The sequence below is a fragment of the Cyprinodon variegatus genome, unplaced genomic scaffold (genome assembly GCF_000732505.1).
Source record: "Cyprinodon variegatus isolate N-32 unplaced genomic scaffold, C_variegatus-1.0 Scaffold181, whole genome shotgun sequence".
In the NCBI taxonomy this organism is placed as follows: Eukaryota; Metazoa; Chordata; class Actinopteri; order Cyprinodontiformes; family Cyprinodontidae; genus Cyprinodon; species Cyprinodon variegatus.
The window spans coordinates 899,850-926,772 of NW_015150634.1; the positions used below are offsets into that span (position 1 = coordinate 899,850).

General features: G+C 38.1%; 1 protein-coding gene across 1 annotated transcript in view; it reads left to right on the forward strand.

Annotated features, from left to right (window-relative positions):
• The window catches only part of LOC107087342 (radixin), a 63,528-nt gene that overhangs the window by 7,651 nt on the left and 28,954 nt on the right, over positions 1–26,923 (forward strand). Inside the window, exon 2 of the mRNA XM_015378872.1 lies at positions 10,997–11,094. Coding sequence (XP_015234358.1) covers positions 11,083–11,094 — 12 coding nt within the window. The 5' untranslated portion in view covers positions 10,997–11,082. The remainder of the gene's footprint in view (positions 1–10,996; positions 11,095–26,923) is intronic.

A 26,923-nucleotide genomic window follows, 5' to 3' on the forward strand; every position in this document is an offset into this window, starting at 1 on the left:
GATATGGTGGGGTGACCAGACGTTCTCTTTTTCCCGGACATGTCCTACTTTTCAAACCTAAAAAAATGTCCGGTGGGGAATTTCTAAATCGTCGGGGTTTTGGTCGACTACAGTGCAGCACGTAGTCGAAACACACCAGGCATTGAACCAAGCCTTCAGCTCCGCGGCTGGTCGCTCCGGGACAAAGCAACAGAACCCGACCCTACACCAGTTACCCCATGCTACCTCCCGCATGCCTTACTGGGCAGGTGCGGTGAAGCACGGTTAGGCATGCGCTGGGTAACATACCGTCCCCGGGTCGGGTTTGGTTGCTCCGTCCCAGCCTGGCTCCTTGCCCCCGTCCACCGGGGTTCCCGGACCAGCCCCGGAGCTGATGGCTCGGTTCGAATGCCCGGTCCGGTCCAGTCAGCGGCCCAGCAACTCATTTTCAATAGAGAAACTGCCTGCTTTGTAATTCTTGTAGAAGTAAACCCAACTGTAGGCCAAATGGCTAAACTGGTATCTTACATCTACTTCTATTCATGGGCCGTGAACCAGTGGGCTGGTCTGTATGTCAATTTCGGGGCTTGACAAAAGTACAGGCCAGAACCAAATAAGGCAACATACCCAACTTGATGTCAACTCGGTGCTTTGTATGGATTCGCCCGTTTTATGGTGGAAGTTTAGAATTGTGAGATTTGCAGAGAAAGGAGGTGTTGATGGGGTTTGAACTTCTCTGTACGTCCATTTCACCCACTGAACTATCGTTATTTATCTATTAAAAAGGAAACTCGGTTTTGCATTCTATGACCCCTTTAAGGTTGGTTTTTCTTCCTTGACATAGATGGCTTCCTTTACGCCCCTCTCAAACCAAACGATTTTCTTTTGTCCAAAATGTGCTTTCAAAAATGCAATTGTGTTTTCTTATTTTAAATGTAAATTTTCTTTGAAAAATGTCTCTTTTACCTTCTTAATTCAAGAACAATGCACTTATTTTAAGAAAAAATGACTTATCTAGAATTGGATTTTTTCCAGTATAATACTCGCTCACCTGAAGTGACAATTCTAGGTGGTTTTCTAGATTCAAGTGAAGTTTGTTTTTTTGTCTGGTGATGCTCACTGTTATTGGAACCCCTCATTTGATAACTGAACTCCTGAAAGCATTGGAAAACTGTATGGCAAGCTAGAGACTTCTGCCACATCATCAGAAATATGAACTCTCCACCCCGCTGACTGAAAAACCAGCAGGAGGGTTTTCAACTAAAACATTCTGTCTTATAACCCAGTATTCACTCATTAGTTTGGTCTGGCCTGCTTTAGAGAGTCGTTCCTTCTAATTGTTTTCTTTTGGTGATGCCTAATGAGCAAAAACCCATGAATCAATCTTTTCCTTGCACTGTATTCCTGCAGGTGACCTCTGAAACAAGACGTCTCTGCAAGAACAGAACTTTTATTTAAATACTGAGATCACTTGATGCCATTGATCAATATGTCTCTTTATTATTTGAAAACATTCACAATTCAACATTTCCTAAAAACTGAAGCAAACGATGTAAATGGGAAGAGGAAAGGGTGTAGATGAGACTGAGCAGACTGTAAATCAGAGAGGAACCAGAGTAAAGCTGTGGGTGAAATGTTACAGTGATACCTTTGAGAAAACAGGATGAAAGAGCGCTGTGTGCTTAGAGTGCAGAGTTTCTTTCTACATGAATGGTAACCTGGAAGCTCGATCCACTGGGAGTGACCTCCTGGCCTCCCTCGCTGAACGAATAAACACACCCTGAAGGCTTGTGTGTCCAGGTTTATGGGATGGTTCATGAAATACAAGGAGCAAGCCTGTGCTCTTTTGAAACCTTTATGCTTTACAGAAATCATCTACCAGGCATAGCCAGGATGTCGCAATGTTTTTGCAAAAATACTTCACATTTTTTCAGATTTAGATTTGACTGATTTTGTCAAAATAAAATACAACTTTTACTTATTCTAATCATTGTGGGGAAGATGCATATAACCTAATTATGAGATCTATTTATCTAATCTTTTATTAAATGAAGCCATTTTCCTCTTTGGACTCACTAAATTTCTTAGTATTAGTGCCTTAGTTGTAAAGGAAAGCAATAGAATAAGTTTGAGTCATTTTACCTTTCAGGCCCTCTTCATATCTCCTGGCTGCAGGTATTTGGGTCAAGTCAAACTTTGAACACTTATATTATCCCTTCACTTAATTAGTGACAGACTTTTTTCCATCTCTGCTCTTCCTGCTGTCTGTGATAATGAGAAAGGTGAATTAGGTAGAAGGACATTTTTGCCAACACTTTTGTGGCTGCGTGTATTTTAAAGTTTGGTGTGTGAGAGCAGCTGGTCCATCATCAGATTGGATCCTATAGTTTAAGATAGGGTTGTCACGGTACTAAACCTTTCAACTCGATACCGATACTAAGGAAAATATTCGATACTCGATACCATTTTCGATACCACAAGGATAAAAACAAAGACTCCAAAATTCTACAGAAATATTTTCATTCATAAATAAAGTACAATAAATAAGTACAATAAAGGTTGTATGCTGTGCACAATATTAAGCAAGCTTGATGAAAAAACTTACAAAATTAAAATTAAGTGTTCCTTCCTCGGTTATGCTTTGCACACATAGCATTGACACTAGCCAAACCAGTTAAGAAACAAAAATAATTCTCAGCAGCTGCACCTCTTACAAAAAAAAAGTGTGAAACTGAAAAGTGCACAGAATTATTCAATCACACAGTGTTCAGAAAGTGCATTTTCCACTATTCTGCACTTTAGATGAATGACTGTTTAGGTGCCACTGGTGGTAGCACTGTATCGATACTTTTAAAAACGAGTATTTTATCCAGATACAGCATTTCAGTATCGATACTTTTTTGAGTATCGATACTTTTGACAACCCTAGTTTAAGAATTTAAGATGTCATCAAATCTCATGTCTTAATATAGTGTACGAGTATTTTGACTAATAGTGCATGAAACTGTAAACTATCTTAAATAAAACATGCTAAGTTATAAAAAGTAGCGATGCACAGCTGAAAGATTCAGGATCACTTCTTCATCTCCAGTGTTGTAAAGGCCAAATCAACTGATACTTTTTTATTTTTTTCCCTACAGAACCCAATTATATTTAACTTATTAACCGCATTTACAATTTTGTTTTTGGCCTTCCTGTCCTCGGTGGCTATTAATAAAATTCCTCTCCAATGTTTGGAGGGGTATTTTAGAGTCAACTTTCTTGGGGGAGAAAATCTTATTTTTATTTTTATAAACCTTTAATTTGGAAATCATCTCTTTAGGATGCATGTCCTTTTTTTTTTTTTTTTAATTTCCTTAAAGTATGTATACCCTTAGTTTTAAAAATGGCTTCCAACATTCCAAAATGGCTCGTCTTCAACAATGTTTAGATGTGTATAATGCAAACAAACTTGCATCCTTGTATCTGAAGGGCCGTCAATGGGTAAAGTTGACCTATGCCTTCAGCAAAAATAGTTCATGAAAATACAGATGCTGTAAGCGATGTTATCAGGATTGATTATAATTACTCTCTGCTTTTAATACGCCACTTTTCTTTACCGTTCCACATTGTTCCCACTGCTACTCTCTTGGATCTCACACACCGATAAATACTCAGCCACTGAGAGAAGTTAAAGTCCATTCAGGTAGTCAAATGTATTTTAGCCGTGCAAAGTTGCAATAATACTGGAAATATTACCTCCTCCCAAATATTGCACCCAAACATTCCCTTGATTGCATACGCTGATATTAGGATGAGGGTTGGATGTATTGTTCAACCCTAATTTGCTCCATCCACAATTTGACAAAACATGACCTACGTGGACGACAAAGTGACCAAAACTTAGTGTACAAAACGGCAAAAAAGCCAAATAGGCAAACACTGAAGTTTAGCTCTCTGTGGTAGCAACATAAAAGAATGGCTTACATGTTGTAATTGAAGAAAAAAAGTTTTTGTTAGTGCTTCTTCAGACTTCATTTTAAATATCCCAAATTGGACACAAACTAATTTAGAAGTTTATCAGTAACAACTTACTCACTGAAGAGTGTTGTCTGCATGAACTAGTAGTCCTTACGTAAGCTGCATTAACTGAAGGAATGGAGATCTAGTATTTGGGTTTTTGACTGGCAGGTTAAGCTGAACATTGTCCAGTTCCTATAATCACCTTAAATCCCAGTTTTTCTCAGTGTAAAAAAAAAAACAAACAAAAAAAAAACTTCAGTGTCATGAAATACAATAATTATATGAAACATAAAGCTGAGAATGCACTTTTTTTAAGGTTTTGTTGTGTAAACTATGGCCTATGTTCAGAAGAATGTCCTCCTACATAAAATACCTATACAGTATTGTGTTCTAAAGAGGAAAAAAATTAAACTGTATTACTGAAAAGACCACAGTAGCAGACCATAAATGCATTAACTAATGTTAATTGGTTGATTAGTGAGGAGAGCAAGAATAAAACAGCTGAAGTTAAAAAGAAACTACAGAGATTGGTATACATTAAAAGCTATTCAAAGATAGAACGCATTGCAGCTGTGCTTTAAAGCTCATTATTCCCAATGACCTACAGTACAGTTAGTCCATTAGGTCATGACAGAAGAGTTGATTGATTTTTTATATGTGGAAGTTCATAGGGTAGTTCGGGTAAACTGTTCTACTTTAAAGAGGGCAAGCTAAATTTCAAACATCTTGCCTAGTCTGTGTCAAAATTTTCATTTATTCAAACTTTGTTTTTCCTTCGCACTATGAGCAGGAGTTAAATCTAATAGATTATTATGCCGTTTGTGTGTAACATCTGGAAAATGCTTTCTGGGATCATAGGAAACAGGACGATCATTTAGGCAGTTTGACAGCTGCTAAATGGGTTCAGCTCATGCCGTTGTTAGTTACTTGGAACAGGGGTGTCCAAACCTGGTATTTATGGACCAGTACGCTGAAAGTTATAAATACATCTAAATGAAATGTTTTCCTGTTGTGATTCAGGTGTGGTGCACCCTTGAATGATTTAAAGGAGGCCTGACGACTGCCTCATATGACTGAATTTGTTCGACACTGATCCAAAATATTTATTTTTCTTATTCCTACAAGGAATAAGACTATTTGGAAGCTCGGATATGGATTTGCAGTGCATGACCCTGAGTTATATTTTACTAAAGATTAATGCTATGCAGAAAGATTTGGATGACATATTTGTTTTCCACCAATGCATATTCACCTTGTGTTTCCAACAGCCCAAAAATACTCAGCCAATTTTTGTGTTTGTAAACCATTTTTGAAACTGATGCTATGGCAAGAAAATGGAAACCTTGAGGACAGTAAGAGGAGTTATTAAAACTGTGACCCCTATTGAATCTAGTGACTATATGGATAATGTTAACACCTACGTGATTGGTCTAGTATTCTGGTCTGGTATTAATCTTGATGATTCAAAGTGTTTTGATTCCCCACCTGGTAAAGCAGTGATTTCTAGGTTCCACCTTACTTTTGCTTAAAAAGTGGGAAAACAAAACTGGAATGGCTTAAAAATGATGTGTGTTTAGAAGGCTTTACGTCTTTGTTTGTTCTTTTATGTTTCGTTTTATTCAGGGATCACGCATAGACGTAATTTCATGGTGTTGGGGACATGTCCTATGCACTTTTTCAAACGTCCGTTTTGGTCCCCTGCAGATTTATTGTCCAAAAACAATGTTGGGCTACAGTACACAGACATTTGTCGAGCACTAGGACCAAGCGGAAAACTGCAGCCCTAGGCGTGTGAATAATGATCGTTTTGTATCGATGCATCGATCCAACAGCCGACGATCCGATGCCTCGACACGTCCGCAAGAGAATCAAATCATGTTTTATTTTTTCCCTCCGGTCTCTTTTTATCCTTTTGCTCCTGAACACCTTTGCTACGACTGTTCATTGCTGTTGTTTCTCAGATAACAAGCATAACGATATTACAGCTTTTATAGATTTATATCAAATTTGAAACATTGTCTAACCTTTAGGGTAAAAAAAAAAGTAACCAATTAATCGAATCGAAGTGTATTCTTGAGTATCGACAATAATCAAATCGTTGAGTCAGGAAATTGATACTGAATCGAATCGTCATGATGTGTGTGATTTACACCCCTATGCAGCCCAAGCTGAAACCCGCCTCCCTGAGTTTAGACCGCCCTCAAGCTCCTGATGGGCCCACCGCATTTCTTGATGTGATTGGCTATCACCGCTGTCGCTCCTGAGAAGCTCACTCTGCAAACATCTGATGCGCCACTGAATTGGGTCTGTGATTGGATGGTCACTTCACTTAAGTTAGTTATATTTAAATATACTTGTGTCCCCCCATTTCTGAAATCAAAATTTCATCCATGGGATGAAGAGACGACTACTGGCATCATTGGCAATGCTTTGTGCACATGTGGTAGGAGAGGTTTCTGCAGTACAGCCAAAGCGAACCACCACGCCACACCAACTTCCTTAAGAGGTTAGCCACCCCACTGCAGCCGCCGTCACGCATTTTGGTGATTAAACAACAAGACTTTCAGACAGAAAAACGGCAGCAGCTCTCTTCCAGTGCTTTTCTAGCAACTAGCTTTCATGCTAAACTAGATCCATAAAAATTTTGGACTTTTTGGGAGGTTGGCTTGATGAGTAAACACTATATCCCATGTAATATGGTGGTGAACATTATCAGTCATCCAGGTCATAGTCATCCAAAAGGTAAAAACAATCCACTGGACTTTGTTTCCAAGTTTGAAGACGTTTCGCTTCCAATCCCAAGCTTTTTAAATTCAAATTGTCAGGAATAGCGTTGAGTTCGAGGTTAGGATGGGAAACGAAACATCTTCAAACTTCATTACTGCCCCCTGCAGGTTATATTAGGTACATCCATTCAACTGCTGGGTTTAAATGTGAAGAGCTGACCTATTAATTTACTTCTATTGATTACAATTTTAGGTGTATGTGTATATATACATGTAATTGGACCAATAACCAAGAAAAAAAGCTTTTGGTATACACTAAAATGTTACTTATGCTGGACTAGGATTTGCGGAAGTTATTTCAGCTTCTGAGATATTAATCAGCTGCTGCTGGTTGTTTCCTTTTTGCTTTACTGACTTTTGCATAGATCTGATTTATATATTTTTTAAATTTATAATAACCTCCTGTCAATTACATACTGTATATTTTTTTTTTGTTGTGGTTTTAATGTAACCCTATTAATCGCTGTATTGCTGGTACAGCTTTTAGTCCAAATGTTCATGCACAACACCAGATTTGATTGTTTGACTCGCCTGAAAGAGAACGAAAGCTGGTGACTGAGCCTGGTTTAATTCTCTGCACTGACACTTGAGAGACGTCTATTTCTGGCTCAGCACATTACAAAAGATCCGGCACCTTTGGGACACCTACTAACTCATCTCTTTATTTTACATAAACCGTTTTAGGCATCTTGAAGGTCGAGATAAGGCTGCAGTGAAAGGCTTTTTTTCAGTGTGTGAAAAGCAAATCAGAACAAAGGAGAGGTTTTTGTTTCCTTCTTTCCATGAAGCTGTTTCGGTTTCTTCCTGTGTGGTTTCTGCTACTACATTTGAGGTTTTCTCTTAGATACAAGCCACTTCCCTTGCCTCATTTTTGCCATCAACAAAACTTGGCAGGGAGTCTTAAAAGCTGCTTTCTCCTGGACGCCGTTCTCTCTTTTTTGGATGGACTGGAAGTTTTCTGCTGCAGCCAACAACACTAAGCAGCAGCTGAATGTTACAAGGGACTGTCCCTTTTCTGTGGTTGAATAAAAAAAAACACTTTCAAAGAGATTAGATCTGTTATTTCAAGTTGCTATTTCCATTTTGTTCTCATCACTAAAGCACTTTGCATTGTGGGTGGGAAAAAATTGGCCTTTTCTGTGTAATAGTCATTTGTTAAATAATATCTTTCTCCTGTTTTGCTGTTGTCTTACAATGCAAAGAACATATATCAGGAGATTCAAGTAAACTGATTACATTATCTAATTGACCCAAATTAAAACATGTCAGGACAATCCAACGAATCAGCTATTTTGGTAATGTCACCAAAATTTATGTCGGTTTTGATAAACAACTAAAAGTATCATCGCATATCAGCTGGATTCAATAAGAGCTGTAAATAAAGCTGCTCAACAGATGATCATTTTTAGCTACTATTTCTTTTTTTATTGCACACCTTCTATTAGGTTACAAATATTTCACTACATCAATAAGTTAATTGATTTTATATAGTTCGTATTCTCATTGTTCCAAGCTGTGAAAAAGTCTGTGAAACTAACATATCGCTGGTCAAAGTCAGCTTATTTTTTTTTGTTTTCCTTCCTTGAAGCCTGACCTGTTGGGTTCCACTTTAGTTTATTCTGATTTTATGCTATGGATTATTACAGCTTTGCATTTATTTGTTTTAGCTATCAGTGCTGCAGATACTTTGAAAGTGGTTCCAATCTGGAATAAAAAAAAGATAAACAAGATTACCCTATTATTTTTCAAGAATTCACACACGTTCCTAAAATCTGTGTTTGTTTATTTTGCTATTAGTCTTTTACTTTTGGACATGGCGGATTGAGGGATATTTGTCTGGTTATATTCCTGGGTTCAGTGATTGCAGTTTAACTTATGTTTCATCAATCCTTTTTCCTCCATTTGCAAAATCTAAACACAGTTTTCAGTTCGGTACATGAGGGAAAACAATGGACATTTTTTTTTTTTTTGGCATATAATAATTAAACTATCACTGCAGCCTTGCCAAAATACTGCTGTGCAGCGGGTCTGGGATCTACATCCAGAGCATAGGGCCACCAATATCTCAAATTTTTATTGTGGATTTTACATTAAACAAATGACACACTGATTTAACATGATGTGCAAAAAACTTTATTGATCTGATTGATTTAAAGTTTGTTTGATTTTATGCGCTGCATAGATTTTCCTGTGTGCTGAGGATGGGCAATCAGCTTAGAGGGAATAATAATGCCATCAGGCAGGTGCTGATCTACTGACAAACTGCAAACCCACGCCTGTCAATCAGATTGCCATTTGGAAAAGCCTGTTTTTTTACCTTCTGCTGCTCTAAAGCAGTAGAGGTTCCCAAACCTTTCAGCCTGTCATCGCTAAAATAACAATGCAACACATTGACAACCCCAAAAAACACATATAGTTACTTCACTCTATATTTATTATGTTTTTTTTTTGGACAGTTGTAAATTGAATTGCCCATTTTAATGTTTAAATTTATATTTAAATATTTAAAGGGATGGATTACAGTATATCGGTTTATCTAATCTTTTATTATGTATTGAAATAACTAAATGTTAAATTTGCTTAGTTCATGGTACATTTATTTGTTTGATGTAAGAGACCCGTTTATGAATTTAATTGTATAATTTGGCCCTCTAGATACCTCAGGGATTGTTAAAACAATCTAATGGCCCCCAGCTTGCTGTGTGGTGATCTCCTCGGCCAATTCACAACACATGTCGTCTCAAGGCACTTTACAGTTCAACCAGATCATCCAGTCAGATTAATTCAAAGTTTACTCTCTAAGGAAAACCAGTTGATTGCATCGACTCATTGACTAATGCAATCCCTCACACTAAGCATGCTTGTAGCAACAGTGGAGAGGAAAAACTGCCTTTTAACAGCACCTCCACTAAAGGAACCCCTGCTTTAGAGTCCTGTTGTGCTGTGCTTTTCACTACTACACCTAGAGTTTAACATCAACACGCTGCTTCTCAGCCATTAAAACCTGTTCAGTAAAGCTCTTACCCCATTTACACTACCCTTGAAAAACCGATCCATGCCGAGACCGGTCTGAGCTCGGATCAGTTAACCAGGCCGAGCTCGGTTCTGACGTTCGTTTACACATCAAGCTATCTCGATTCCTCGACTCCTCGCCTCCTAGTGACGATCTGCAGTATTACTGCCAGTATTGAAGGAGGAAATCAAGCAGTTGGTGGCGGTAATGCACCAAAAGTTGTTTGCCAACCACCATAAAACACAAGAAGAAGAAGATGAAGGAGGAGGGAATCAAGCAAATCAAAATGGCGGCGCCCGTCACATTCAGAAAGTTATGCTTGATTATTATTGCTGTACTTCGGTGTGTTTTCTCTTTTGAAGCCATTATTTAAAATGTTGCGTGGCGAAGATTTCGATTGTTGTTTATAGTTGTTCTTCCTCTTCTGTTTTGTGTTGGTTGGCAAGCAACTTCCGCCGAGGCATTACCGCCAACTACTGGAATGGAGTGTGACTCTGGATGTGCAGCCAGACGGAGATGAGGCGTTCTGCTCATGTGCTCTTGTTATCAGAGAAACGAGCCAGGGAAAAACAGAGCCGAGCCCACCTCTGGAACTGGTCTGCAGTTAGCGCGGTTTGGTTGTGTCTAGCTCGGTTCAGTTCAGTTTGCTTTCCATTTACACACGATAAGTTATCTCAGTTACTGAGCTCGGACCGGTCCCGGCACGGTTTTTCAAGGGTAGTTTAAATGGGGTATCTGTTTGCATCCTGCTCCTCACGCTCGGATTTTCTGTTAACTACCTCTTTACTCTGAAGTTGGTAGGTTATTCCCATTCCTGGTGGTTTTCACTGGGTTATAATACTAGAATATACTACTTTAAAAAATACTACTTTAAAGTGGAATATTAACCATTCTTATTGCATCCTATCATAATGCCATGATAGGTTTTTTAAGCTCGTAAAAGTGACCCATTCTTTTAAAATGAAGAGGTCTGAATGATGACTTTTATACACCAGGATTGGAAGCTCTGAATGATTTGTGGAGGTGAGGGAGAGTTTTGCCAGTCTACGGTAGCCCTGAAGGAGAATGTATGCGTTTGTGAAAAGCGAGGATGAAAAAGGTTCACCCTTTTCGAAAAATTAATTGCATTTGCTTGTGACCTTAACAGTAGTGACTGTGATCTTTCTACCGATATAGAATGGACCTAAATAAATGGCTTGTTTTTTCTGTGTTCTAGGTGGTGGAGCCCCAGAGAGCTGCAGGAAGACGGAGGACAACTTATTTGTGTTTCATCAGCAAGAAGGAAGCGGAGGAGAGAGAAAGATGCCCAAACCGGTTGGTACCTGATGTGCTGGGATTATTACAGAGATTAACTGATGCTCACAGGAAGCCCTGTGCACTACTGACATGTTAGAAATCCCTGCATACGCTGCTGTTCTCTTGCAGATAAAGTGGGGGGGCGTAATGATGTTTAGGGTAATTGGATGCAGAAATCTACTGTCTGGAGAATAAAACACTGTAATTTTAAAATGATACTTCCACAGAATAGTTCAGCTAAATTCCTGATGGCTTTCCACATCCTGAAGGAAAAACCAAGAGAAACTATTCCAGCTGGTGTCATGTTAGGTTTTCAGATGGGAAGCAGTATTACATTGGGTTTTACTGGATGCTTGTTTTTATACATAATTTTTAGGGGTTAATCGTCATTTATCTATTTCAGACAGTCCTGATCCATGTGCACATATGCTTTTGTTCATTTCTGAATGAATTGTCCTCCTGAGGCTAAAGTATATTAGCAATGAAAATAATTGTTACACAGGATGAGCTTTAGGTTCTGAGATTAAAGATGGAAGTAATTATCTCCTGTTTATCTCCAAAGTGTACCATGAATTAGGTCACTGGTGCCATTCTTAAATGCTATGAGGTCTCAGTTTTATGCAAGTAATATAAGCCTTCCCAGTGGTAAGAAGAGTGTTGTTTGAGTGCAGAGTTTAGGGAAAACACACGGAGTCACTGAGAAGCAGACAGTGCAAACCTTTGTGGATATCTCCTTTGAAAGGGACGAACACAAAGAGGCTTTCTCTGCTCTATTTTTAAGTTGAGGGACACTGAAAGCTTTCATGTTGTCGTGACACACACATTCTAAGACTGCACTGTAGCCCTGGATAACAGAATTTTATGCCGTTCAAAAGTCAATTATACCTTTAAACAATTTAGTCCTGAATTTTCACCTGGTCAGCTGAAAACAGCTCATGCAGACTGCATCTGAAATCAGCTTATTAAAGCCCCTGGCTCCTGTTCCTTCACCTTCATGAGGTGGGCAGTAAGGATTTCACGTCAGAGCACGTAGACTATGCTCGTCTAATCCTGGACTACAAAAGCAAAAGTTACAGAAATGAGGTGAAAGGCTGAAGTTGTCCATTATACAAATCAGAATGCTTAAATTGCATGCAAACACATTACCATGTGTCACACACAGTACACATTAAAAACAACTCCCTGCTAAAATGGAGATGAATTGTTTTAATTAAATTCATTCAATTCAGTTTATTTCTATAGCGCCAATTCACAACTTTACAGTTCAACCAGATCATCCAGTCAATTGATTCAATGTTTTCTATCTTAGAAAAACCAGCTGATTTCATTGACTCATTGACATGAATGCAATCCCTCACACTAAGCATGCTTGTGGCGACAGTGGAGAGGAAAAACTCCCTTTTAACAGGAAGAAACCTCCAGCAGAACCAGGCTCAGTGTGAGCGGCCATCTGCTGAGGCCGACTGGGGTTTGTGTTTATACCTAGCTTTAGGGGGAAAAAAGTAGCCTCAGTGGTGTGCAAGTATTAATAGCTCTAAAAGTTACATGTGGAACAGCAAATGTTCAGCTCTGAAAGCAAAGCTCTACTGTCATAGTTCTGCTTCTGGTTTCAGAAATTAAACTTTTCCATTTCTGTTTACAGCAAACATTAAACTCTTAAGTTTGCCTTGTATGCCTTGTTGCTGTATATTTTTTATATGATATATAATTAATGTTCATGACCTTTCAGTTCTGCACAAGTTGTTTTCCAAAGTAGATGCATTAAATATCTGTTTTTTTTTTAAAGTAAGAAAAAAAACACTAAATAATGGATTTAAAACAATGAATAATTGAGTTTTTTTTTTATTCAAAAGGTTGTTTTTCTTGCCAATATATGGTTTTCAATTAAAATACAATTAATCAAGATGAGTTAATTACAGAACCTGTAAGTAACTTTATTTAAAATTTAAATCAAGTCCCACTACCAGATAAAAATATTATGATTTTTCTTTTAACTTCTTAAAATGTTTAATAATGACTCTAGTTTGGAAAAAAAAGTATAGACAATCATTCCATTGTTCATGGCTAATGTCCTACTCCAGCATCACATCTACTTTCTTTTGCTATAAAGTTATTTTAGTTTAGTCTGTATTTGTGCATGTTTGTTTAAAACAGGGGGTGATGATGCCAAATGGTCTGTGACTGGATGTGTTCATAGGTTATTTCTCACCTTAATGGATTTCATGGGAAACGATCCCACTACAGAATTTTGCAGAACTGTTTCATACAGAAGTGGTCCTAGGAACGACGGGGTGAGGAGTACGTAACGGAGAAATGTGACTACCCCTGAGGAGGTGAATGGTGCGAGACTGAAAGCGAAAGTTGAAATGAAGAGCTTAAAGTGTAGATTATCTAAACATAACTTAGAAAAAAAAACAAAGTGCACAAAGAGGATTTGGGAAGGACTGAGTGACAGGCACTTTGTTTGTAACCAGTCCAGAAAAACGATATCCCAGCTGCCCTCAGGGGGTGGGGGGGAAGCCCCACTCCGGTTACATCAAACTGCCCTTTGACATTAAGCTTTACATTTGGTTAGTGGAATCATTAGCACTTTTACTGTTTAGTTTGTGGACGGTGTGTTTGTTAAAACCTAAACATCACTTGACATTAAAAAAAGTGCGATGTTTGCTATGCAAGCTGCTTGGTCATCAAATTCTCCGTTTGCTTCATTAACTTGCAAAGGAGGATTAACAAAAGTAAACAAGAGCTGCAACATTAGTTCTACTTTATTGAGCTCTATAAAAAGCTCTGCTGAGCACAGGGAAGCACTACAAAACGTTACGAGCATGCAAGCCTATAAAATTGAATTTACTCTGCACCTTAACCTGCCCCAGGGCTGTGCTTTAATGGTTTGTGTGCACACTCACCTCTTTGAAGTGGGGTTTGTACAACTGGGTTTTATGTAAGTAACCATGAAAAGCTTGTTTTTGCAAGGAATTGATGATGGAATTGAAGGGAGGGGCTAATGATTATTATTTTTTATTTCCTACAATTTAATTATGTTGCACTGTGCTCTGCTATAGTAATTCAAAATAATGCAACAATTGATGGATTGTAAAGGAGGGGAATAATAGGAGGGGAAAAATATCATTGGTTAGATTTTAAATTGAGATTATGCAGAGAAATACTTCCTCTGGCTTGTCACCTTTATTCAAATCACTGAAATTATCCTGGAAGCTATACCTTATGCATCTTATTATGATTAATGAAAAATTTAACTACTATGGGAAATTTGCATTACCCTTATTTTTTTGAATAACTGAATAGCTATTAATCCCTCTTTGCTGGAAGGATTTTCTGTTCAAGAAAAACCACGGAAGCAGTGGAGTGACATTCTATTTCTGAATCGAGGGGACAAATTGACTGCCATAAATCAGCTAAAATAAAAGATGAAACCCATGAAACATTTCTCTGAAATCAGGACTGAAATTCCGCGGGTAGGAATTGTGAAAAATAACAGCAGCTCTGTTAAAAGTTGCAAAGGAGCTTGTCCAGCATATTCTAACAAACTCACCGTTTTTATAGTTACGACAGAGGTGGCTTAATAACCTTTGTCATATCGCATGAAACAAATTATGAAACTTATGCAAGATCTCTTTGAAAACAGCTGAAAAAGCATACAGTCACAAGCTTTTATGACTTTTATAGGAGCTCAACCAGTGTAGCATAGAAAACAAACCAGCCGTATCTGCCAGTGGACAGACTAGTCGCTGGATTACACTGCCCTGTTTCTAAAATAATGCCCCAACTTCACTGATCTATTGAATTAACTCACTTGTCCAGTAGAAAGCTTAGAGCCCCCCTCCCTCATACATTGTCCCACCTGGTAAAAGCTGCGCTGATGTCTGCAGGGATGTTGTTCGCTTCTCACTGCACAAAGGGTACAGATGATCCTCTGTTGCAACAAAAACTAGATGATCTAGATATTTTGTGTCTTTTTACTTGTGCTTGAATTCTTCCCCTCAACACATTTTCAGATAAAGGTAAAATGCATAAAGCTGACAAGTTTGTCCCCTTTCAGCTACTCTGATGGCAATCCAACATGGCGTGTCCCATCGGGTGCAACCCCCCATGTATATGTATACTAATTATTATAAACTATAAGAACGCTTTGTTTTTTTTTACTTGATCTATACCTTCGAAGGATGTTTATTCATTAAAACAATACTCTATTTTTGCTAATAAAAAGCCAAATTTGCGGCACATTGTCCCTTAAAGGGAAGGTTTGTTGCATTGGGAAAATATGAGGAGCAAATCCATTGAAACTTTTAATAAATAATGTTGTTGTTCCTTTTTTCTTTTAGAGAGAAATTGATCAGATTATCTAGAGTGTTTGTTTCAGTGTATGTTTTTATCCTGCTTGTGTTTTAGCTTTTTTTATCAGTGTGTGTCAGATCCTTTAATCGAGGGTGTGAGAGTTGATGGGGCATCGTGCATTATTGATTTATTGCTGCGTTTTGCACATGTTGCCCCTGTTGGCAATGGTGTCTGTGAGAGCCAGGGCTTTTTTAGACCTGCGTGGGGGTAAAGCACTGAGGCTTTGCTGAATGGTTTAAATATTTCAGAGCTCCATTTTCATCAATATAATGGGAATTATCCAAGTCACTAATTCTAATTATAGGCAGGGTGAGAAATTCCCCATGACGCCTGTCTTCATTGAATTTCATTACATTCTCTCGTCGTTTGGTGGTATGTATTTAAAAAGTCAATGTAGGAAAGTATAGCCAAGAAACTGCTTTACTTGTATCACTGAACTGATTTTCTTAAAACAAAAAAGCAATGTGTGCAATAGAGTTGAAGTGACGAGGTCTGCTACGAAACTAGGTTTTCAAACCTGATACCAGTTCTATAAACTGGTATAAACTCTATAAACTAAAAATATTAATCAGTGATACTACAGTATTTATACAGCAACACTGTTTAATGTTTCTGCTTCCTGGACTTTTGCATCGTATATCTTTGCCAGTCAGCTTCAGTGAGGGGTGATGGGTTTCATGGATTCTGTCTAGTTTCTGTTAAATTCACAGTGAGTGTTTTTTAGGGTCATTAGCTACATCCAGGCTGAGTTACAGTTTCACTTTGGGGTCTTTTTGGGTGGCACCCAATTCTTAAAGTTGAAAGGAAAACGATATTTAAATGTCAAATCTTTCTGGCTTAAACGTGTATATAAATGTACTCTTTATCAGACGATATCGTCCCAAAATTTAGAAAATTTCTATTAAAAAAAAAAAAAAAATCCTGTCTTAAAATCTTTGTTTTTTCTCTCTCGTTATTCTATGCAGGCCAAATTAGTTATAAGTCAGCTGTACACCTAAATTTGGCCAATCATATATCAACAGTCATCTGTCAATCAAATTTTTTCGGTCATAGCATCTTGATTCATATGTCGCAGCTAATATACGCAACTGTTGAAATAAGAAATAAGAATCATTTCCTTTCCCACTGAGTTCCGTCCCAGTGTTCACGGGGATGGACGTCTGTGTCTACAGCAGGCGTAGAGCTAACAGAACTGGCAGCGTTGCGAGGCAAGGGCTCAAACATGTACGGCTGTAAGCCTTCTACACCAAACCAAGCTTCTGCCGCCCTGGCGTCCTCTTCCACAACATCTTCATCCCCTCTTTCCTCCTCTAAATAAAAATTGTATGACGAAGGAGACTCATCCACGACCTCCGACACAAAGCTCTCCTCCTCTTGCATGTTTCCTCTGTCCATAGCGTTCCTTGACAGTGTCGTTTCTAAGTCACCAATTTAGTGCTACTTAGTCCCAATGGAATTTCCCATTCGGAACCTACTAGCACTAAGTTGCTAACTGATTAACAAGATGCTTCCGACAAATCGGCCACAATTAAACTTGCTTGCGAAGCTCCCTCCAGAACAATCCCGCCCCCTTGCTAATCGACCAATCACATTCACTTTATTCACTCGTGTAAAGTCGGGTACCGCTCTGGAGAATTCAGAAATGCAACGGTTGGAACAGCTGTTTCTCTGCGACTTTAAGATGTGCTCTAAGAGCTTACTTAAAGCTACAGTGTGTAATAATTACAGGGATATACAGTCAGAAATGTAATATATTATACGTAACTATGTTATTTATTATCATCTACGAGCTCAGCCTCTTAACCTTAATATTTGCGTTGCCATAGAATTTGTTATTTATAATTACATAGGAGCGGGTCTCGCAGCCATGGAGGCAGACATCTTTGCGCTACGGCAGCACAGAGCCAAAAAACTAGCGATTGCGAGATCGCCCATTACGCACGAAAGTAACTACGGCAAGTTGAGAGAGATGAACTGAGACGGTACTGAACAATAGATGGCAGTATTAAAATTATCTATGTAAACAAACCTCATCACTTGAGAAGGTAGGTGATGTGGACGTCGTGGAAGACATTTTGTCCCGTAACGCTCGCCGTACTGTTGGGGGGGGGAGCGGTGGGGGGGAGATGTTCATGTTGCTGCGGTCTGCAGTCTGGACGTTAGATGTCGCTGAAAATTACACACTGTAGCTTAATGTTGACGCTGGTATAGTGTTCTCTGAAAATACAGGTGGCAGTACACAACATAACCAGTGAAAAAGTAGTGAGAGAGAAGAAACTCTTAATACACACCAAAATAGCTGTATTCATTATTGCAACAGGATTTTTTTAATTGTATAAAATTATCTCGGTTTCTTGCAAAGTTTTAGACTCAGATTAAAACAATGAAAAGGGAAACAATAAAGAAATGATTTATGTGAAAGTCTGCTTATTTTTTTCTGAATGGACCATTGTATGTGTTCTACACAAAGTCAAGGCTGGTCCACACTGCCAGATTACTATGCTGATTTCTATCCTATCTTGCGTCTCCTAGAGCCCTGAATATTGGGAGCCTATTAGGACCAATAATCAGGGAGAAAATCCTGTTGTCTGTGGTGTCTTTAGAGGGATCGGGTCTGCTCTCCCAACAAGTTTGATTGTCTTGGACAGATTCCCTGTGTCGTGTCATGTCCACAGAGCCTTTAAACAAATCAGCAGCATATATCTAGGATGGATTTGTCTGATGTCAAACATAATCTGCAACAGCGTATTAAGCATTCCAGCTAACATTGGTTTGATTTTTATTTTTGAATATTTAAAGCCTTGTAACACACTCCTGTATAAATCTCAGCTGAAGGATAAATTAAGACAAAAAGTGCCTGATTGTAAACCAATGGTCAGAAGGAAACATGAAAAACATATATAAAAGAGGTGGAAATTACCAACTCTAAATAAAAGTATTAATACATGTACTCATCACACTTCTGCAGTAAATTTATTCTCTGAAGCTGTATCTGCCTTGCTCATTTTTCCAGTCCAAATCAGCCCACACAGCAGAGACGTTTCTTAGATATGCATCCATCCCAGGAGCTGGCATGATGTTAACTGCATCTTGCTACATGTGTTGTTGATGCCCATTGAAATGTTTAGCATACAAAGAGCTGTTTAGGCAAGCTGAAAGCCTTCATCAATAATGAGGGAGGGAACATGTGCTTTTTGCAGAGCAATAGATGTGGAATGGGAAAAGTGTGTGGAAAAGAGGGCCAAAACAAACAGCATAGCAGATGTGTGGAAATGTAAATACAGTAATAGTGAAAAACTGATAACAGACAAGGTTAAGAAGGCTATGTGACTGTTTGGCATTAAAGCCTTTATAAAGCACCTCAGCCACCAACAGCTTTTAATTAGGGTTGTCTCTGCTTCTTCCATTCATTCTGAAACACAGTCAACAGGTGGGCTGTGCTGTGTGGGCGGCCTCAGCCTGTACAAACAAGCCTAGTATTTAGCTGTCACTACTTGTAAATAACATGGAGTTACCAAAAGATGCTGACAAATCCTGACAACTGCAAGCACACATTCTTCAGTTTTCTGTGAAGTTAAACAACTACAATTTCCGCATTACGGATCTCTGACAGAAAACTAACGTCACAAACAATCGGTGACAACAGGCCTCCCCGCTGCGCTACTTTAGGCTTATTGTTGCTGAGATGGAGAAAAAAAATGCACTCAATCAAACCCTAAAGAAGGCCTCCATCTGCCACCCCAGATTTACTCTGTTCCTGTACAGTGGGCCTGCTTTTGTGTTCCTTTTTGAAATCATTTTTATTCACATATTGAATTAACTCAAAGTGTTTGGAAACGTCATGTTTGGATATTTTCTCTCATCTGAAAGTTTCACAGCTCTGCCTTCAGTAGCTTCATAGAAATAAATAGTGCTGCATTTAAAAACACAGATTCAAACTAATAAATACTCATGTTGCACCAGAATTTATTCTTATTTTTCAGTTTGTCTTCTAGTGCTTGGAGTACTTTCTTTGTCCTGCCCTGAACATCTGTAACATAAAATGCTTGGGGGAAGGGTAGTTTAAGAATTATTTATTTCCCTGAGTTTTGCATTGGAGTGCAAATTTAACTATTGCCACTGTGGTTTTGTCAATGTGTGAGACTTCTGGACTGTAACTCAAAATTTATTTTTACAAAAAGTTAAAGAAGAAAAGCCCAGAATCGCTAAAATCCTGCATTTGCTTAAACAAAAGCCATACATGTTTTTTTTTCTTAAATGTTAATGAAAATATGGTTACAGGAAGTGGGATTATAGCTAGCAAAATGATCTAGAATTAAGTAAAAATGTCTTAAATTAAGAGTATTTACCTTTAATCTGAGTAGGTAAAGGAGTTAGTTTGCCAATGGAATGAGTATTTTTATTCTTAAAATAAGATAATTAGAAAATATGCACTTAAAATAAGACAATGCAGCTGTGTTTTCGTATTTTAAATGTAAATTGTCTTGTTCCTTTGGCAAAATGTCTCCTCAATCCAAGAACAAATGCACTTATTTTAAGAAAAAAATTAAAAGACTTATCTAGATTTTGATTGTTTCCAGTGTACCTGTGTTTGTAATAAAATCGCAATTTAAAATTTAATAAAATGCGATTTTCAAATCACAATGTCACAAAATTTTGGTCACATTACATTAAGATAAAGCCCCTTTCACATCTTGACGATTTAGACCAGCATATGCCTGACGTACGAAACAAAATCTATCAAAAACGCAGGCATACGTTGGATAAGTTATGGGTCAGTTTTCTATAAGTTATGAGCACGCTGAAACACGTTGGCACACGACGACATATGGCAAATACGTCAAAATTTTGAGTATTTTCAAACTTTTGAGCATGCTCACAATTTCTTGACTATACCATCGTGTGCTCATACGTGTGTCATAAGTTACTGGTAAGTTATCTGATCGTTGACATACGTTAAATGTAGGTTACTTATAAGTGATGGCGTCTAGCTTATCTAAAACCTATGAGTAACTAGTGAATAACTTAGGTAACTTATCAAGAACTTATTTCCAACGTATATCAACGTATCTGATGTGTTCCAGACGACCGCTGGATGTGTTTCTAACTTACAGCTACTGTATAATGGTATATTGGCCGCGTTTACAGTTCACAGGAGGAAACCATCAGTTCTCCTCCAGACTTCATCCCTGTCATAGGCCGAGCGAGAAAGTGAGTATAATGGATCTTTCCTGGGTTCAAGTACACGACCAATAAATTTCCTAGCAGACATGACGCTGAATCTCCTGCAACTGTGGAGCTTCATTCTTTCTTTTATTTATTTATCTTTTTTTCTTTTTTTTTTTTGGCAGGCGGTAAACAGCAGCTAGGTTAATAACGCAATCAAAGAAATCTTTGGGCACCACCTCGCACATTGCTGCCCCCCTCAGGACACTTACTTTTGCAATTTGATGGAGATCAAGCTGCCGTTCATTATGCATAAGTTAGGCTGTCGTTGGACACAGGTTCTAAACTCATTACAAATACTCTTTATGCCCAAAAATGGAAAAAAAATGCATAAAAAGTTCAGGCTGTGCCAGCATTTTAGAAGATTTTGGGGCATCAGGCATACGCTGGATAAGTGATCAAGGTGTGACAGCGGCTTAAGACACTGAGTTCCTCACTGCAGCCATTTAGGTGGTGGTAATGGGCTTAAAGAGGGTATGCTGCAGCTGCTACATTCAAGGAAAGAGAGAGTGGCAGCTAGCACACTGCAAATTTACCAGAAGATTTTTATTGTATTAAATAACTAAAACTGGGAGTTATAGTTAATTAAAAGGTTCTTCAAATAAAGGGTAAAAGCAATTGATGGCTATTAGTTAAATGATTATCACTAGATTTTGCTGCAACTATATTGGCTCTTAAAATCCAGGTGCCTTAACTAATTTAATAATTTAGAATATGGATATCAGCAGAGTTATTAATCACCAACCAAAGACTTTTTCTCCATTCATTCAAATGTTACTCAAAGGAGGGTGGATCTGACATCACTGACTCGGTTTAAAATAAAACTGAGTCAACAATCAAAACAGGTTTAATAGTTTTGTTATAAAACTTACAAAATCAATAGTAACAGTATGTGGAATAGACTTAGACAAACTTTAATGTCATTTTGTATACACAGTGTATACAAAACAACATTTTTATGCATCCAGCTTTTCAACAGGTTAAATTACAATAAACTTTTTACTGTAATATCGCTCAACCTCCAAATAACCAAATAAAACGGCAGGCTCTGCAGATGGAAAATAACATTTAACCAAAGGGCCTTGAGTAGAAAAAATAAACTTGTGAGGTGAACTTTAGATAAGCTTTAGATGAGCCTGAAAGTATCCACTGTTTAATAGGACCTGGTCACATACCAGGTGGGTTTCCATCTGCTGTTTCTAATGAGCACTTTGAATGAATTTAAATTTGAAAAAATATTTTTGCTCATTTGAGGTGGTTTTTGATGGTCTTGAGGTTTTTGAGGCAACAAACTTTTACTCACATGACCGATTAGCTGTTTGCTGTCGGCATCTTCGTGGATGTTCCTGTTATCCTAATCATGGCTGTAAGCCGCCATTACTAACTGACATGTCAGAACAACTTCCCTGATCGCATCACATTCATTTAAACCTTCCTGACGACGTTATATGAATGAAGACGAAGGACGACAATACCCTTTGTGGTTAATTCACTTCAAACCAAATGGAAACATCACAAATACCAATTTCTTTTTTGTCAAACTTTTAAAAGTTTGCTTAAAATTCAAATTTTTGTGAATGAAATCATGGCTATCATATACCGTAATTTTCGGACCATTAGCCGCACCTGAATATAAGCCGCAGAAGCTAAATTACATGATATGTACATATACAGGCCGCACCGGACTATAAGCCGCAGGTTTTTTATGTTTAATGTCCGTCTTTCCGGCTGTCGTTCTGTCTCGTACCACTCGCGGTAGAAGTCTGCTTCCGGAGGACCTCCACATTCCGCCGCGCGCGGCTACCGTACTTGTGTGTTGAAGCAAATGTTACGTATACATGGTGGATGGTAAAATCCATAGATTTAGGTATTACGCTAGTGGCCGTTAGCTGTAAAAGTCCACAGATAAGCCGCATTGTTATATAAGCAGCAAGGTCGAAAAATGGGGAAAAAGTCGTGGCTTATAGTCCGAAAATTACGGTATATTGTATTTTGAATCTGTTGACTTTGCTGCCTTTTTATGAGTACAGCATGCTAAACTGAACAAAAGATTTGTATTTTTTCAGCACTTCTTGTATCTGCAGCTGATCTGTGCAACCAGCAACTGTCTACATCATTAAGATATTCTGGTAAATTTCATGATTATGACAGTTGAAGTATTTATTTTGGGTCAGAAGGAATCTATCTGACCAAACGCCTCATCAATCACAGAACGCATACATAGCATAAGCTTATACAAGCAACACAGATCCACAAACACAATGTGTTTAACATTAATCTGGACGGATAACTAGATTTGGACATTCCTACGTATTATATCAATAATACCTCACAACAATCCAGCAGCCTGATTTGGCCGCACTGAACGTCCAAATAAAAGCATGCAGTTACAGGAAATAATTTCTGACTGAGACAGAGTAGCACAGTTACTGCAGACCTTTGCGTTTCTCTGGAAATCCCAACTATTTCTTATTATGACTCTGGTGATGTTTAGTAGTAACAGCTTATCCACCACATTTCTGCTCTGACCTGAACGGAGCAGGGATTCACTTGTTGATTGAATGACTCAGTGGTGTTGAAAATTTGCATAACTATGAGCACACATGAGCTGTGACTTGCTCTCATTTTTTTTTCTTTTCTGTTTTACATTTTAATTCCAGTGAAAACAATCTTTGAGGGTAAACATTTGTTGGGCTCCTGTATCTCTTTGCATTAACCCGACAGACCAATATTTGGGCTTCTTGTTTATGTTCTGAGGTGTTACTTATCATCTGAACATATCTTTGCAATTTTATTTAGTTTTGCAGAAACTGTTTTCTTTTAGTCTCTAGCTACTTTAATTGCTTAAAAATGCATTCAAGATTTGATTTTGAATTAGAAACTTGAATAAACAGATGGCTTTTGCTTCATTTTATGCCAAAAGCCATAATTAAATTGGTTAAAAATATGATAGTTTCTCTTGATCTCAGAGATATTTCACAGCTCCCTCAGTAACATTCTATCTCTGTGTGACATGAGCAAAACCTTTACTCTGTAGAAGTTATTCAGCAGTGACTATGGGCCTAGGCTGAACTTAAACCACCATCTTTATCTTTTAACGGATTCAGTTATCAGGGGGAAGACATTGCTCTGTTTCCTTATCTGTGCCGTCCTCAGCACAAGTTATGCTAAACGTAACTTGTGCAAATACAGGGACATGCTTGAATCCATCTTATCTATGCTTCATATGGTTTTGTTACTTTGCTTCAGAAAAAGTGTTTCTTTCATTACAAAATCGCTAATGGCACAAACGACAAGCATTAGGTAACGAAGTGAAAGCATCCCAAAGGGCTTTGAGCCCTTTAATGTTTTCCCAAATCTGCCAATTTTATCTTATTTAAATTTGAACCCAAAGATGGAGTACTTATATGATCCTTTTACTTTCACAAGAGATCAGAAAAAAGCTTTCTACCGACTCTGAATGTTTCTATACTTTGTTGTCTATTCATTACCCACCTAGAATCAATGCTTCTGGTTTTCATCTGTATTGGGCTTGCTTTTAAAAGCAGACTGTTTTCCTCACCAAGTTGCAATCTGTTATCTGCCGTGCCCTCCTTCAGAACATTTTCTGCATGAAAATGAAATTTCTCCAGGCCAGCCTTCATAGTGTTAAAGGATGCCACAACGCTTTCTGGAAAATTACACTAAAATCAGTCCCAAGGACGTTGCTATGGAGATATTATGTCATACTTCAGAAACTCCACATGCAACACTGTGTGCATAAATTACTGAAACCCTGACTGTGCATGTTTTTCTGTGCTTGTAATTTAAAGCAACCATATCACTATGTGAGGGGCCAAACTTATATAAGGACAAAAGGTCTTCAAAAATTGAAAAAAGAACTTTCATTTTAAAGTGTCAAAAAGGGTTAACAAATGCTCAAAAGCAATACAAAATAGCTTAATTTATAAATAACATGGATTTGGGCCCAACTGAACTGAGGTCAACTGAACAGGAGCTAACTCAAACAAAAAACTGACCTACTGATAAAGAACAGATGCTGCTTAAATAAGGGTGGAATGACCTAAACTTGCCACATGAGGGAGGCACAATATAACAGAGAAGCAATAAATAAATAAAAAGTCAGTACAAAAGTAAAACGTAATAAATAAAACAACTCTAACTTGGCACAATCAATTGAATATTAGGGTGACAAAATAACTAAAGTCAACCTAAACAAAATTCCCCCCTCAGTTCTTGGGAAAGTGGTTTGTTCCCGGCTGCTTCCACCTCCAGCTGATCTGCATTTGCAGAACTATGAAATTACACAAACTTTGTGGTGGAGGTAGAAGGATCCACCACCTGCTATGCTGCAATACACAGGTAAAGATTAATCAGTACCCCAACCCCACGTTGTTTCCATCGATTTCCACTCATACTGCATTGATTTCTATGGCTTTATTTAGACCCTTACCTGAAATCTTAGTCCTAAACCAAACACCCACCACAAGAAGAGAATATCTCCTCATGTGGGACCAGTCGTTGGTCCCCACAAGTACCTATAACTCCCCAAAATGTAGCATGTTTCTGGGAAATTAACAGCAACATGGACACACAAACATATCCACACACTCATGCACTGCTGCCACCACCATATGGTTGTGGTCCTATACTTTCCTGACAGCTACTCAACTAGCAAACCCTCATACTCTTGGTTTGTGCATGTTGGGGCATATGCTTTAATCTGTCTCGGGTCACTGCATGGTTTCTAGTCCTTGTGTCTTCTGACTTCTACTTTCTTGAATTAAATTGATGCACTGAGTTCACCTCTGGCATTGGTCGTCCCTGTCTTACTCCGTCAAGAACAAAGCTCACATATACTGTACACATATACTTCTGTGTACTGCTTTGGTGTAGATTTTCCATAGCAGGGTATTTAAAACCTACCCCCAAACTTGGATGGTAAAAAAAAATCACATCTGCATCATATACATACAAGCACTATACTTTATTCCCTAAACTTCAACCTTTTTTGAAAACCTACATTTTTTCCCCCCTTAAATGCCTCAGAAGTATAGTAACTTCTATTTCTTTAATCAAAGGCACACACCCTAAGCAGTTTTATGCCTAAGGCTGGTATATTTCTGTCTCTTGCATCTCTCAACTCGTTTGCTTCTCTCTGGGTCTTCTGCATTGTGCCAGGGTTACTTGAGGACAGTGCTGATTGGTTATACTGCAGAGGTTGGCTAGCATACTGCAGCACAGAAAAACCTGAAACATGCAATATTATACCCCCTGAGGGAAGCAAAAGATGTTCAGATGAACAGAGATGTGTGCAATCGTACATAATTTGGTGTGTTCAGTTCTTAACTCAGTCCAGGGTAATCGAATGAAACCTGATTTAAGTTTTTAACTGTTAATGTAAATTTAAAGGAGGATAGTCAACTTATATGCTCATACAAAAAAAAGCAAAAACAATTTATGCTACAAAAAAACTATATAAACCAATAGTCTGTCCTTTTGATGTTTAGATGGTCCTTTTTGAGCTTAAATAGAATTCCAGCACCAGGCACATTTGGCAAACATTAACAGATTTGGCGCCATCTGCTGGCAGTACTATAGAGCTACCAGGAAGTCAGATGCGAATAGTAAATGGTGCCTGACCATGCTGCAGTGCCTCAGGATTAAAGAATAGCTCAGTGTGGTTTAGACCAACCAACATCAGCTAAATAAACTTTTCCCTTTCACAATGTAGGAAATAATCTGTCTATTTAAGAGGTTCTTGTCCAGATTTTTGGGGGGCTGGCTCTCTGTCTGCTGGCGGGGCAGCAATTGTAATTTTCCATCATTTATTGCCTTAATATAGAGCAGAGGTCTTCAATGTGGGAGTCACAAATAGGGATGTAAGTTCAATTGATTAATCTAAAGTAACTTTGTTAATTGACTAAGAAATGATTGAAAATAATACATTTTATTAAAAACTAATATTGAGTGGATATTTCCATAACATGAAGGACTAAATAATTTTGTTTAAAGGCTGAATTAAAAGAGTAAATCATTACCCTGTAATAATCTCACTAACATTAAGACATTGTAATGAATTAAAGTATAGTATACAATATTGACATATTTGTTTTCCACTGACAGATATTTTGCCCTTTGCCTTGTAGAATCACTGGGAAACTAGCGGCCAGCATAGACGACGTGGGCGTGTTTGATGTCATTTTCCTCTTCTATGTTGATTCTTCTTATATTCAGAAAAGTTATGGCGAAGTATGGATTTCTA